The sequence below is a fragment of the Ailuropoda melanoleuca genome, chromosome 11 (genome assembly GCF_002007445.2).
Source record: "Ailuropoda melanoleuca isolate Jingjing chromosome 11, ASM200744v2, whole genome shotgun sequence".
Classification (NCBI taxonomy): domain Eukaryota; kingdom Metazoa; phylum Chordata; class Mammalia; order Carnivora; family Ursidae; genus Ailuropoda; species Ailuropoda melanoleuca.
The window spans coordinates 3,808,002-3,824,031 of NC_048228.1; the positions used below are offsets into that span (position 1 = coordinate 3,808,002).

At 53.1% G+C, this 16,030-nt stretch overlaps 1 protein-coding gene across 1 annotated transcript in view; it reads right to left on the reverse strand.

Annotated features, from left to right (window-relative positions):
- NPHP4 (nephrocystin 4) overlaps nucleotides 1–16,030 on the reverse strand; it is a 126,489-nt gene that overhangs the window by 21,210 nt on the left and 89,249 nt on the right. Inside the window, exons 16-17 of the mRNA XM_034671121.1 lie at nucleotides 13,601–13,761; nucleotides 10,442–10,619 (exon numbers count right to left, since the gene is read on the reverse strand). Of these exons, the coding sequence (XP_034527012.1) occupies nucleotides 10,442–10,619; nucleotides 13,601–13,761 (339 nt within the window). The remainder of the gene's footprint in view (nucleotides 1–10,441; nucleotides 10,620–13,600; nucleotides 13,762–16,030) is intronic.

Genomic DNA, 16,030 nt, shown 5'->3' on the forward strand with positions numbered 1-16,030 from the left:
AAAAAACAAAATGTGGGCAAGACTGAGATGACTAATGATCCCAAATCCTGATCAGAAATCAGGAACACCAAACAACTGGTGCAGGACAGATCCTCATGGTCAAGGACAGATGCTCATGGTCAAGGATACATGCTCAATGGTCAAGGACAGATGCTCATGGTCAAGGACACATCCTCAATGGTCAAGGACAGATGCTCATGGTCAAGGACACATCCTCAATGGTCAAGGACAGATGCTCATGGTCAAGGACACATCCTCAATGGTCAAGGACAGATGCTCATGGTCAAGGACACATCCTCAATGGTCAAGGACAGATGCTCATGGTCAAGGACACATCCTCAATGGTCAAGGACAGATGCTCATGGTCAAGGACACATCCTCAATGGTCAAGGACAGATGCTCATGGTCAAGGACACATCCTCAATGGTCAAGGACAGATGCTCATGGTCAAGGACACATCCTCAATGGTCAAGGACAGATGCTCATGGTCAAGGACACATCCTCAATGGTCAAGGACAGATGCTCATGGTCAAGGACACATCCTCAATGGTCAAGGACAGATGCTCATGGTCAAGGACACATCCTCAATGGTCAAGGACAGATGCTCATGGTCAAGGACACATCCTCAATGGTCAAGGACAGATGCTCATGGTCAAGGACACATCCTCAATGGTCAAGGACAGATGCTCATGGTCAAGGACACATCCCCAGTGGTCAAGGACAGATGTTCATGGTCAAGGACACATGTTCAATGGTCAAGGACAGATACCCAGTGGTCAAGGACAGATGTTCAATGGTCAAGGACAGATGCCCAGTGGTCAAGGACAAATGCTCATGGTCAAGGACAGATGCCCAGTGGTTGAGGGAAGACTCAGTGGTCAAACAGTAAGAGTTTTTCTGAATTCCTATTGATTATGTGATGCCCATAATAGGACCACTGCCCTGAAGAGCTCATGCACCAACTGGGAAAATGAGTGGCCAGCCAGGAGACAGCACAAGGCCAAAGCCACCAGGGATTCTTACCCACGTTAGCCAGCGTCAGATGCAACCAGCCCTTCACCACCGTGTAGACACCAATGGGCTTGACACAGCCAAACCGGGTCACATCTCCACTCACTACCACGTCTTGTTCATACTCCGTTGCCACGACCTCAAGCTCATGTAGGACCTGCACGGCCGGCCGGCCCTGGCGGAGGAGATGCTGCAGAGGAGAAAGGCACCAGTCAGAGGGCGCTGAGGCAGAGCCCACCTTCTTCTGAAAACCTACGTCCTTGACAGCAGGACTTATTAAATTCGTTAATAAAGTGAACCCCAGTTCACCCAGTGAATAAACACCATAGGTGCACAAACAGGCCTGGCAGCCACCCTCCTGGAGCCCCTTCTGTGGACAGAACAACAGGAAATGAGCCACGGAATGAAGCTGGGGATGCTGAGCAGACCCCTTCTTGGGACCGTGAGAGCTTCAAGAAGGAGGCGTGAACCAGGCAGGGAAGGCTGGGAGCACACTAGGCCCAGCGTGCAGAGTACAGACCCCCCACACCCGGGGCCAGGAGCATCGGGCTTCACTGTGGCTAGAACACAGGTGGTGGGTGGGAGCAGGGCCACCAGGCAGCTGAGGCTCGACTGCGAGGGTCCACACCAGGCCTAGGACACTCAGACCGGCGAGAGCAGATCCAGGGTGGCAGGACCTTCCTGACCCAGTGCTCCCTGCTAACCCAGCTCACCCCTCAGTGCTCTGCCTGAGCCCCATGCTAGTGAGGGCTTCCTGGGAGGCCGTGGGAAAGTCACCGGACCTTTCAACTGGTGCTTCTCACACACAAACGGGTGTGTGGGACCAGACAAGAGTCCCAGCACTTCTGCAGCAAACATGCCGGCTCTGGGAGCAGAGGCACCCAAAATGACGCCCCCAGTGGCTCTGGCAGCTTCCAGTTGCTTCAGCCCCTGCTAGCCTCGCAGTGCTGGTCCACAGAGCCCACATAACCGCAGACATGTTCACAGCCAGGGGCCTGGCGGCCAGACTGACTACGTGAAGTCCCCTCCGGAGAATGACCATCGACGCAGGAAGCAACGCCCAGCCGCCGGCAAGCGGAGAGGCCAACAAAAACAAGGTATCACTTCCTGCTACAAGACTGCAAATATTTTTTTTCTAGCTAATACCCCTTAAAGGCAAGAGCATGGAAACCAATCAGGCACCCTCGTCCTCAGCCAGGAGGATGAGGACCCTGTTGGCCTCGCGGGCCGTGTGTCCTGCCGACTGCGAGCCGGGCTGTCATGTGAGCACAGCTCTGACTCAGAAACATGCTTCCGACACGTTCTCGTCTGGAGCGAGCAGACCATAACGGTGCAGAGCACCAGCTTCCAAGTCAGAACTGGGCTAAAAGCCTGGCTCGGCTATTGCCTGCATGACCTCGGCCTCAGTTTCCCAGCTGGACAGGAGGATGACACAGCACGGCCTTGGGGCTGAGGACAGTCAGTGAAGCAGGTGAGCCAGGAGGTGCTGGGAGCGACTGTTACTCTGCCCCTAACAACGCTGCCGTGTCCTCCGGGGAGGAGCTGAAGACAGGGACCACGGTACCTCAAGACGCGCAATGCAACATCGCTCATGGGAAACCCTCACGTGCCCAAGGAGCCACAGTGCATCACACCTTCCAGAAAACCCACCTACCAAAGGCACCTAACAGCTCAGCACCTGCCGTTACAAGGGAGTCTCTTCTCATCTAAATTTCCCATCTCTTCTCTATAAATTTTAAAGTTAAAGACTTTATTTTAGAAAGTAAAGTTTAAAAAGTAAAATTTAACTGTGATTTATCCAGGTGTCAATAATCACAAGAGCACTTGTTTCAGGGGCTCTTCGTGGAGGACAAGCTAAAATAACTTCATCTCTAGGTGACAGCATGTAGGGACACAGGGCTCAGCCGTGGGTGAGGCAGGAGCTGTGACAGGTCCCCAGTCCACAGGGGCTCCTCCCGGCCCTCCACTGCCCTTCTCCCCGCACTCCCTCCTTCCTCCATTCCCTACTCCCTCTATTTCTCACCTCTTTGCCTCCCATTCCCTCACTGCTCCCTCCATTTGCTCATTCTCAGCTACGCGACACCATGCCCACAGTGGGTCATGACTGCTGGAGATGAGTGACTGTCCCCACCAGGACGCCACCAGCCAGCATTGGTGACAAACAAGCAATGGTTAGGATGATCCCACAGGGCTGCACTGTGACCCAGGAAGGCCCAAGGGACCGGGGTGAGGAATGGGAACATCAGCCAACATCTGCTGAGTGCTCACCATGGTGACCCCTGCCCCTGCTCCCACAATCCCCTGGGGGCATCACCCCTCAAGGATGGACACCTGAGTCGGGTGGAGGAGGGATGGCGCAGCCTGGGGCAGCCCTCAAAGGGAAGAGGGGGAGTAGGCAGCACCCCAGAGGAAGAGGAGCACAGTATCAGGGGAGCCACGCACACAGCCAGGCACACCCCAGAACGGGAGCCGTGAGCTCATCATGGTGAGAGGTGCCAAAGAGCAAGCAGTGATGGGGCTGGCTCACAAGTCTCAGGGACCACACTAGCTGCTGCAGGGGCAAGGCTCAGGGGGGAAACTGAGGGGCGCCCGAGGCTGGAATCTGGAAGGAAGTCTGCTAATGGGAGTCAAGGAAAGCAGGTGACTGTCAGAGACGCCGAGCTGGGGCTGTGATGCTGTGTCCTCTTCTCACCCCCACCCCGCAGCCGGGACATCACGTTCCCAGCCCCGAGCCCAGGAGCTGCCGTGCAACTACGCTGACCCTCCGGGGAGAAACCCCGGGGAAGAACCTTTAATTAACATATGGATTTAGGTTTTAGTGTACAAGGAAGATGGAAAGCGCAATTAGAGAAAGAATTAGATTCTAACTCTAACTGCAATTAGAAAAGCACAATTCAAGTAACTGATAGCAGGCATCAGGTGACCTTTGCACATGCCAGTGGGTCCCTCATCCCCGCCCCCCATGGGCCAGGCCTCTGCACAGGGAACGTGCATCCTCACTGTCCTGGGGTGGGGGTGAGGGGGGAGAAGGGGTCCTTACCTGTGGTTGGTTTGTAGGAGGAGCTGACTGATGACTGAGAAAATACAACCTAGCATTACACAACTGAGATTTTGTGAAAATCTTTTCCTTTGAGGAAGGACAGAATTTGTCAACAGTCAGAGCACATTCACCTTCATCTGGACGGCTGCAGATCCAACGAGGAGCAAGGAGTCTCCATCCCAGACGTCGATCTGTAGGGTCTGGGCGGCCAGGTAGTGGGTGAACCAGCGCTGTTCTCCAGGTTTCAGGAACCCAGGCTCCACCAGGTACTTGAGCTGAAAGCCAGGAGCTCCTGTTCAAAGAGGCCTTGAATGAGCCCAAAAGTGATTCGAGTCATTTACCATCTTTACATTTTGAAGAGATTCCTGCTGTGGTCAGAATCACTAATTTCTGCTTCCGTCATAACTACAGTTTAATAAACACATTAATCAAAAATGTCATAAAATATACAAATCTACAAAATACAGAGTCATGTCCAGAAGTCAACATTTCTTTCCAGAACATGATTCATGGTTTTCACCGAGTTCTTGTGAAACAGTCTATCCTGAACGGGGACGGATCTCCTGATGGGGCTGCCCAGGGAGGTCATTATTCTGTGCGCCGGGTTTAAGGAGAAACGTGGTCTGCTGTCAAAACCAGGAAAGCGCACACACGGGGAGCTGCTCAGAAGACCCCGAGCGGTGCCCTAGCACAGCGCCTCCCAGGGGCTGTGCCCGGCTCTCGGGCTCATCACTGAGAGGTGGGAGCGGACAGTAAGCCCCGCCTCTCGGCTTCTCCAGGTGGCACCACCATCAATTCTAAGTTGACAAAAACACCACTGAAATCATCATTAGTTACAGTGCAGGGAGCAGCAAAGCTGGAGAACACATTCAAACATTTCCCCCTTTCCATCAACAATATATTTACAGAGCCCCCCCAGTGAGCAGAATACTGACTCTGGGGTGGAAAGGAGCGTGTTTACTCAGCACCGGGGAGCAGGTCCCAGGCCGGGCTGAGATCCTCACCCCACCTCCAGCTACCTCAGCCCCGGGGTGTCCCCCTGCTCCCAAGACCAGAACAGTGCTGCCGGCTGAAGGAGGGAAGCAGGTTGGGATGGGATACAGCACAGGGGGCTGATGGAAAGGTGGGGGTGGTGGGCCTCTCACTGGCCCAGGGAACATGATGCCAGGACCAGCTGCCAAAGGCCTGGCTGCAGCTGCCCCTGAACAGCGAGAGTTCACAGGGGCAACTCATGGAGTGGAGGGGCCTTAAGGAGTCAGGAAAAAGGCTTAGAGAGGGGGTGGCAGTGACACCATGCAGCAGCAGGCCAGTCCCTAGCATCACATCTCAAGTGAACAAAGTCACAGGGCCAGTGGAGCCCAAGTACACTCACCACCCTGCCCCAGTGCCACCAGCCAGCTGAGAGCTAGATGGCCTGTGGCATTTGGTCATTATCAGGACACCCCCGAAGCGATGGGAGCCCCGAGGCTGGCTCCTCAGACGCACGGTGGGGACAGGAACAAAGACCTGTAAACATCCAAGCCCTGGCTCATGGCACTAACAGCACAGGCCCCGCCCCCCCCGGCTGCAGGAGCAGGAAGAGCCCAGACCCCGGCTTCCACATTGGTCAGACTTCTGATTCGAAGAGGCAGAACAGATGTGAACTCTGGGCCGACTTCCCAAACAACACCTACAGACACCCAGCCCCGGGAGCTCCCCACTCCTCCTCCAGCGTCCCCCAGACCCACAGACTCTCCACCTAGAAGCACTCTCCCCAGTGAAGCATGTCCCAACTGGACCCTCCATCTAGCCAGCCAGCTCCTCCTCGCATCGTCCCAGAGTGCTTCCTGGGCACCAGGCCGTAGCCGCGCCCCTGCCAGGCTGCCTCCCACTCCAACACCACTACCTCCACTCAGCTGCCAGGTCCTTCCGACGCACCACGAGCGCACACTCAACAAGTAAGTGTGGCGTCTCCAGCGTACGCGCCACGCACTGTGCAGGGATAACGTGGGAGAAGGAGATGGACAGGGTTCCCACCTGATGCAGCTCCCGGCCACAGGGTGACACCCTGAGTCCAGAGCTGATGGCGTGCTGAGTACCCGGGGGGAGGGCATGTGGGGGTGTGGGGGCCACCGTGGTCTGGGCCCAGCCTCATGGCTCTCATGCTAGAAGCACACGGTTCCTCCCCCGCAGGCTTGGGCCCCTTCAGTCCCGTCCAGCTCAGATAACCGGCTCCTCGGTGACCTTCCCTGCGGTCCATGCTCCCTGCAGCCCATCCTGCAGCACTGCCAAAGCATCCACAAAGGGAGCACTGCGTCATCTCCAGGGCACTCGAAAGTCTGCAATGATGCTGACCATCTACTCAACCAAGACAGGCCAGAGGGGCAAGGGCGCCTCCCCAGGGTCTACTCAGGCTCCCAAGCTCACCTCCCATCCCCCTCACAAACACCGAGCCCCAGCCTGGCCGGCCTCCTTCCTGAGCCTCAGTCCAGCCATACCCCCCCATCCAAGTCTGGCGGGCACTCCTCTGGCTGGCTGGTCCTCAGCGCCCACCTCTCCTTCATGACCCACAAACACCCCTGCTCCGCAAAGGCATCCACAACTCTGGCCGATGACAAGCACCTCAGAACGCTACAGTCTACAATCCACGATGAACGTACAGCAGCTAGGAATATCGACACACCAAACAGCAAAGCAAAAACCTAGAGACACAAGGAGAAACGGACAAAAACATAATAATAGTAGAGACCAACTAATCGCTTTGTTTACAAGGCAGGTCAAGTGGGCAATAAACGTGGGTATGGAAGCCAGACCGGCTACTCCATTAGGTAGAATGTATGTACGTATGACACTGTTCCCTGGTAACAACAAATACATCTTTCAAGCGTATCTGGAACATTAAGAAAAATTAACTACATATTAGGCCACAAAGAAAACCTAACTATGCTCCACGAGGTAGAAATAACACAGACAGTGGCCTCTGACCACAATGCAGCACACTAGAAGCTAGAAACAATTTTTTAAAAACAAATTTACAACTTACCTTTAAATAATTCTATGTCAAATGGAAAACAAAACCCAAACAGATTTTCTAGAAAAGAATGAAAATACTACTCATCTGAATCACCAAAGCATAAAGCAGTAATCAAAGGAAAATTCATAGCCTTGAATACTTTGTATCCACAAAAACAAAAGAATTAAAATAAATGAATTAAGCAACTCAAATTAGGAAAATAACAGTGGAGAATACAAAAAAAGAAAATAAAGACAAAGGCAATATTTAATTGGTCAAAAAATAAGAAAACAGCAAAGCCTGCATGAGGGTCACTTCAGTGTCTTTGGAAAGTCAGGGAGATAGAAATGAGCACATGAAAGGACGTCCCTGTCCCTGCAGGACAGCTCCCGCTCCACAAGGGCAGCGCTCCCCACGTTAACCTATGGATTCAGCAGAACCCCCCATAAAGGGCTAACAAGTTTGCGTGGAAAACCAGCCCAGCCAGAACATGCAGGGGGCCCTGAACGGAAGAGCACGGNCATGGTCAAGGACACATCCTCAATGGTCAAGGACAGATGCTCATGGTCAAGGACACATCCTCAATGGTCAAGGACAGATGCTCATGGTCAAGGACACATCCTCAATGGTCAAGGACAGATGCTCATGGTCAAGGACACATCCTCAATGGTCAAGGACAGATGCTCATGGTCAAGGACACATCCTCAATGGTCAAGGACAGATGCTCATGGTCAAGGACACATCCTCAATGGTCAAGGACAGATGCTCATGGTCAAGGACACATCCTCAATGGTCAAGGACAGATGCTCATGGTCAAGGACACATCCTCAATGGTCAAGGACAGATGCTCATGGTCAAGGACACATCCTCAATGGTCAAGGACAGATGCTCATGGTCAAGGACACATCCTCAATGGTCAAGGACAGATGCTCATGGTCAAGGACACATCCTCAATGGTCAAGGACAGATGCTCATGGTCAAGGACACATCCTCAATGGTCAAGGACAGATGCTCATGGTCAAGGACACATCCTCAATGGTCAAGGACAGATGCTCATGGTCAAGGACACATCCTCAATGGTCAAGGACAGATGCTCATGGTCAAGGACACATCCTCAATGGTCAAGGACAGATGCTCATGGTCAAGGACACATCCTCAATGGTCAAGGACAGATGCTCATGGTCAAGGACACATCCTCAATGGTCAAGGACAGATGCTCATGGTCAAGGACACATCCTCAATGGTCAAGGACAGATGCTCATGGTCAAGGACACATCCTCAATGGTCAAGGACAGATGCTCATGGTCAAGGACACATCCTCAATGGTCAAGGACAGATGCTCATGGTCAAGGACACATCCTCAATGGTCAAGGACAGATGCTCATGGTCAAGGACACATCCTCAATGGTCAAGGACAGATGCTCATGGTCAAGGACACATCCTCAATGGTCAAGGACAGATGCTCATGGTCAAGGACACATCCTCAATGGTCAAGGACAGATGCTCATGGTCAAGGACACATCCTCAATGGTCAAGGACAGATGCTCATGGTCAAGGACACATCCTCAATGGTCAAGGACAGATGCTCATGGTCAAGGACACATCCTCAATGGTCAAGGACAGATGCTCATGGTCAAGGACACATCCTCAATGGTCAAGGACAGATGCTCATGGTCAAGGACACATCCTCAATGGTCAAGGACAGATGCTCATGGTCAAGGACACATCCTCAATGGTCAAGGACAGATGCTCATGGTCAAGGACACATCCTCAATGGTCAAGGACAGATGCTCATGGTCAAGGACACATCCTCAATGGTCAAGGACAGATGCTCATGGTCAAGGACACATCCTCAATGGTCAAGGACAGATGCTCATGGTCAAGGACACATCCTCAATGGTCAAGGACAGATGCTCATGGTCAAGGACACATCCTCAATGGTCAAGGACAGATGCTCATGGTCAAGGACACATCCTCAATGGTCAAGGACAGATGCTCATGGTCAAGGACACATCCTCAATGGTCAAGGACAGATGCTCATGGTCAAGGACACATCCTCAATGGTCAAGGACAGATGCTCATGGTCAAGGACACATCCTCAATGGTCAAGGACAGATGCTCATGGTCAAGGACACATCCTCAATGGTCAAGGACAGATGCTCATGGTCAAGGACACATCCTCAATGGTCAAGGACAGATGCTCATGGTCAAGGACACATCCTCAATGGTCAAGGACAGATGCTCATGGTCAAGGACACATCCTCAATGGTCAAGGACAGATGCTCATGGTCAAGGACACATCCTCAATGGTCAAGGACAGATGCTCATGGTCAAGGACACATCCTCAATGGTCAAGGACAGATGCTCATGGTCAAGGACACATCCTCAATGGTCAAGGACAGATGCTCATGGTCAAGGACACATCCTCAATGGTCAAGGACAGATGCTCATGGTCAAGGACACATCCTCAATGGTCAAGGACAGATGCTCATGGTCAAGGACACATCCTCAATGGTCAAGGACAGATGCTCATGGTCAAGGACACATCCTCAATGGTCAAGGACAGATGCTCATGGTCAAGGACACATCCTCAATGGTCAAGGACAGATGCTCATGGTCAAGGACACATCCTCAATGGTCAAGGACAGATGCTCATGGTCAAGGACACATCCTCAATGGTCAAGGACAGATGCTCATGGTCAAGGACACATCCTCAATGGTCAAGGACAGATGCTCATGGTCAAGGACACATCCTCAATGGTCAAGGACAGATGCTCATGGTCAAGGACACATCCTCAATGGTCAAGGACAGATGCTCATGGTCAAGGACACATCCTCAATGGTCAAGGACAGATGCTCATGGTCAAGGACACATCCTCAATGGTCAAGGACAGATGCTCATGGTCAAGGACACATCCTCAATGGTCAAGGACAGATGCTCATGGTCAAGGACACATCCTCAATGGTCAAGGACAGATGCTCATGGTCAAGGACACATCCTCAATGGTCAAGGACAGATGCTCATGGTCAAGGACACATCCTCAATGGTCAAGGACAGATGCTCATGGTCAAGGACAGATACCCAGTGGTCAAGGACAGATGTTCATGGTCAAGGACACATGTTCAATGGTCAAGGACAGATACCCAGTGGTCAAGGACAGATGTTCAATGGTCAAGGACAGATGCCCAGTGGTCAAGGACAAATGCTCATGGTCAAGGACAGATGCCCAGTGGTTGAGGGAAGACTCAGTGGTCAAACAGTAAGAGTTTTTCTGAATTCCTATTGATTATGTGATGCCCATAATAGGACCACTGCCCTGAAGAGCTCATGCACCAACTGGGAAAATGAGTGGCCAGCCAGGAGACAGCACAAGGCCAAAGCCACCAGGGATTCTTACCCACGTTAGCCAGCGTCAGATGCAACCAGCCCTTCACCACCGTGTAGACACCAATGGGCTTGACACAGCCAAACCGGGTCACATCTCCACTCACTACCACGTCTTGTTCATACTCCGTTGCCACGACCTCAAGCTCATGTAGGACCTGCACGGCCGGCCGGCCCTGGCGGAGGAGATGCTGCAGAGGAGAAAGGCACCAGTCAGAGGGCGCTGAGGCAGAGCCCACCTTCTTCTGAAAACCTACGTCCTTGACAGCAGGACTTATTAAATTCGTTAATAAAGTGAACCCCAGTTCACCCAGTGAATAAACACCATAGGTGCACAAACAGGCCTGGCAGCCACCCTCCTGGAGCCCCTTCTGTGGACAGAACAACAGGAAATGAGCCACGGAATGAAGCTGGGGATGCTGAGCAGACCCCTTCTTGGGACCGTGAGAGCTTCAAGAAGGAGGCGTGAACCAGGCAGGGAAGGCTGGGAGCACACTAGGCCCAGCGTGCAGAGTACAGACCCCCCACACCCGGGGCCAGGAGCATCGGGCTTCACTGTGGCTAGAACACAGGTGGTGGGTGGGAGCAGGGCCACCAGGCAGCTGAGGCTCGACTGCGAGGGTCCACACCAGGCCTAGGACACTCAGACCGGCGAGAGCAGATCCAGGGTGGCAGGACCTTCCTGACCCAGTGCTCCCTGCTAACCCAGCTCACCCCTCAGTGCTCTGCCTGAGCCCCATGCTAGTGAGGGCTTCCTGGGAGGCCGTGGGAAAGTCACCGGACCTTTCAACTGGTGCTTCTCACACACAAACGGGTGTGTGGGACCAGACAAGAGTCCCAGCACTTCTGCAGCAAACATGCCGGCTCTGGGAGCAGAGGCACCCAAAATGACGCCCCCAGTGGCTCTGGCAGCTTCCAGTTGCTTCAGCCCCTGCTAGCCTCGCAGTGCTGGTCCACAGAGCCCACATAACCGCAGACATGTTCACAGCCAGGGGCCTGGCGGCCAGACTGACTACGTGAAGTCCCCTCCGGAGAATGACCATCGACGCAGGAAGCAACGCCCAGCCGCCGGCAAGCGGAGAGGCCAACAAAAACAAGGTATCACTTCCTGCTACAAGACTGCAAATATTTTTTTTCTAGCTAATACCCCTTAAAGGCAAGAGCATGGAAACCAATCAGGCACCCTCGTCCTCAGCCAGGAGGATGAGGACCCTGTTGGCCTCGCGGGCCGTGTGTCCTGCCGACTGCGAGCCGGGCTGTCATGTGAGCACAGCTCTGACTCAGAAACATGCTTCCGACACGTTCTCGTCTGGAGCGAGCAGACCATAACGGTGCAGAGCACCAGCTTCCAAGTCAGAACTGGGCTTAAAGCCTGGCTCGGCTATTGCCTGCATGACCTCGGCCTCAGTTTCCCAGCTGGACAGGAGGATGACACAGCACGGCCTTGGGGCTGAGGACAGTCAGTGAAGCAGGTGAGCCAGGAGGTGCTGGGAGCGACTGTTACTCTGCCCCTAACAACGCTGCCGTGTCCTCCGGGGAGGAGCTGAAGACAGGGACCACGGTACCTCAAGACGCGCAATGCAACATCGCTCATGGGAAACCCTCACGTGCCCAAGGAGCCACAGTGCATCACACCTTCCAGAAAACCCACCTACCAAAGGCACCTAACAGCTCAGCACCTGCCGTTACAAGGGAGTCTCTTCTCATCTAAATTTCCCATCTCTTCTCTATAACTTTTAAAGTTAAAGACTTTATTTTAGAAAGTAAAGTTTAAAAAGTAAAATTTAACTGTGATTTATCCAAGTGTCAATAATCACAAGAGCACTTGTTTCAGGGGCTCTTCGTGGAGGACAAGCTAAAATAACTTCATCTCTAGGTGACAGCATGTAGGGACACAGGGCTCAGCCGTGGGTGAGGCAGGAGCTGTGACAGGTCCCCAGTCCACAGGGGCTCCTCCCGGCCCTCCACTGCCCTTCTCCCCGCACTCCCTCCTTCCTCCATTCCCTACTCCCTCTATTTCTCACCTCTTTGCCTCCCATTCCCTCACTGCTCCCTCCATTTGCTCATTCTCAGCTACGCGACACCATGCCCACAGTGGGTCATGACTGCTGGAGATGAGTGACTGTCCCCACCAGGACGCCACCAGCCAGCATTGGTGACAAACAAGCAATGGTTAGGATGATCCCACAGGGCTGCACTGTGACCCAGGAAGGCCCAAGGGACCGGGGTGAGGAATGGGAACATCAGCCAACATCTGCTGAGTGCTCACCATGGTGACCCCTGCCCCTGCTCCCACAATCCCCTGGGGGCATCACCCCTCAAGGATGGACACCTGAGTCGGGTGGAGGAGGGATGGCGCAGCCTGGGGCAGCCCTCAAAGGGAAGAGGGGGAGTAGGCAGCACCCCAGAGGAAGAGGAGCACAGTATCAGGGGAGCCACGCACACAGCCAGGCACACCCCAGAACGGGAGCCGTGAGCTCATCATGGTGAGAGGTGCCAAAGAGCAAGCAGTGATGGGGCTGGCTCACAAGTCTCAGGGACCACACTAGCTGCTGCAGGGGCAAGGCTCAGGGGGGAAACTGAGGGGCGCCCGAGGCTGGAATCTGGAAGGAAGTCTGCTAATGGGAGTCAAGGAAAGCAGGTGACTGTCAGAGACGCCGAGCTGGGGCTGTGATGCTGTGTCCTCTTCTCACCCCCACCCCGCAGCCGGGACATCACGTTCCCAGCCCCGAGCCCAGGAGCTGCCGTGCAACTACGCTGACCCTCCGGGGAGAAACCCCAGGGAAGAACCTTTAATTAACATATGGATTTAGGTTTTAGTGTACAAGGAAGATGGAAAGCGCAATTAGAGAAAGAATTAGATTCTAATTCTAACTGCAATTAGAAAAGCACAATTCAAGTAACTGATAGCAGGCATCAGGTGACCTTTGCACATGCCAGTGGGTCCCTCATCCCCGCCCCCCATGGGCCAGGCGTCTGCACAGGGAACGTGCATCCTCACTGTCCTGGGGTGGGGGTGAGGGGGGAGAAGGGGTCCTTACCTGTGGTTGGTTTGTAGGAGGAGCTGACTGATGACTGAGAAAATACAACCTAGCATTACACAACTGAGATTTTGTGAAAATCTTTTCCTTTGAGGAAGGACAGAATTTGTCAACAGTCAGAGCACATTCACCTTCATCTGGACGGCTGCAGATCCAACGAGGAGCAAGGAGTCTCCATCCCAGACGTCGATCTGTAGGGTCTGGGCGGCCAGGTAGTGGGTGAACCAGCGCTGTTCTCCAGGTTTCAGGAACCCAGGCTCCACCAGGTACTTGAGCTGAAAGCCAGGAGCTCCTGTTCAAAGAGGCCTTGAATGAGCCCAAAAGTGATTCGAGTCATTTACCATCTTTACATTTTGAAGAGATTCCTGCTGTGGTCAGAATCACTAATTTCTGCTTCCGTCATAACTACAGTTTAATAAACACATTAATCAAAAATGTCATAAAATATACAAATCTACAAAATACAGAGTCATGTCCAGAAGTCAACATTTCTTTCCAGAACATGATTCATGGTTTTCACCGAGTTCTTGTGAAACAGTCTATCCTGAACGGGGACGGATCTCCTGATGGGGCTGCCCAGGGAGGTCATTATTCTGTGCGCCGGGTTTAAGGAGAAACGTGGTCTGCTGTCAAAACCAGGAAAGCGCACACACGGGGAGCTGCTCAGAAGACCCCGAGCGGTGCCCTAGCACAGCGCCTCCCAGGGGCTGTGCCCGGCTCTCGGGCTCATCACTGAGAGGTGGGAGCGGACAGTAAGCCCCGCCTCTCGGCTTCTCCAGGTGGCACCACCATCAATTCTAAGTTGACAAAAACACCACTGAAATCATCATTAGTTACAGTGCAGGGAGCAGCAAAGCTGGAGAACACATTCAAACATTTCCCCCTTTCCATCAACAATATATTTACAGAGCCCCCCCAGTGAGCAGAATACTGACTCTGGGGTGGAAAGGAGCGTGTTTACTCAGCACCGGGGAGCAGGTCCCAGGCCGGGCTGAGATCCTCACCCCACCTCCAGCTACCTCAGCCCCGGGGTGTCCCCCTGCTCCCAAGACCAGAACAGTGCTGCCGGCTGAAGGAGGGAAGCAGGTTGGGATGGGATACAGCACAGGGGGCTGATGGAAAGGTGGGGGTGGTGGGCCTCTCACTGGCCCAGGGAACATGATGCCAGGACCAGCTGCCAAAGGCCTGGCTGCAGCTGCCCCTGAACAGCGAGAGTTCACAGGGGCAACTCATGGAGTGGAGGGGCCTTAAGGAGTCAGGAAAAAGGCTTAGAGAGGGGGTGGCAGTGACACCATGCAGCAGCAGGCCAGTCCCTAGCATCACATCTCAAGTGAACAAAGTCACAGGGCCAGTGGAGCCCAAGTACACTCACCACCCTGCCCCAGTGCCACCAGCCNTTAACAGAATCAGTTTGCCAACCTCTGGTCTAATGGAACAAAATATAAAATCCAGACATACACCCAAGTAATAAAGAGTGTGGTATATGAGAAGGGCAGCTCTCAAGTCACTGATGAAAAAGACAGACTTTCTAATAAACGGCTGGGTCAGGGGGAGAGACATTTGAAGAAAGATGAAACTGGATCCCTATCTCCTATCACACAACAGGATAAACTACAAATAGACCAGAAGTCTCATGTGAAAAATGAAACCTATAGCCCCCGGAGAAGCCACGTGTGAATCTCTTTATGAGCCGGGGAGGAGAACACCTTCGCATCCATGACTCAGGAATTTAGAAGCAATAAAAGTGAAGACCACCATATTACAGGACACAACGACAAAACTTCACGGGGCGCCCGGCTGGCTCGGTCAGTGGAGCGTGCGACTCTTGGTCTCAGGGTTGTGGGTTCGAGACCCACGCTGGATGGAGAGATTACTTAAAAATAAAACCTTAAAAAATTAAAAAATAAAGTAAAATAAAATAAAACTTTACATAGCAAAATCCACCAAAAGCAAAGTAAAAATGACAAAGCAGGAGAACCTAGCTGCAATTTATATCACAGGCAACAGCTAATCTCCCTAATAAACAGAGTTCCCAAAACAAGAGAACAGAACAGACAAAAAATTGGATAGAAAAATAGAAAAAGACATGAATAGAAGTTTGTGGATGAAGGCAAACATCAAAGACGCTCCACTTCACTCAGCATAAGACAAACGCAAACTCAGACTTCACTAAGAGCCACGTCACCTCGATCAGTTGTACAAATCCCAAAGTTGAGCAACCCATTTGCCGGCAAGGCGCTGAGGAAAGAGGCCGCCCCGTGCGCTGCGGCGGACCAGAGACAGGCCACAGGCTGACTCAGGGGCGGGACTGCCGACTGCTAGCGACGCCCCCTGAACACAGGGCCACGCTCAGAAAACGCGTGAACACGAGGTTACGAGCTGCTGCCGTATCTGACACAGCGAAGCCGGGAAGCAGCCGAGCGGCCGTCGGTGGGAGCTCACGCCCAGTGTGGTACGACGTAGCCTCACAGAGCGCGCGGGGATCTCCGCACAGGTCAAGCTCAGGCACAAGGGTAACGGGTAAAAGCCACGTGAAAAAAGAGTGTACTTGGTATGCTACC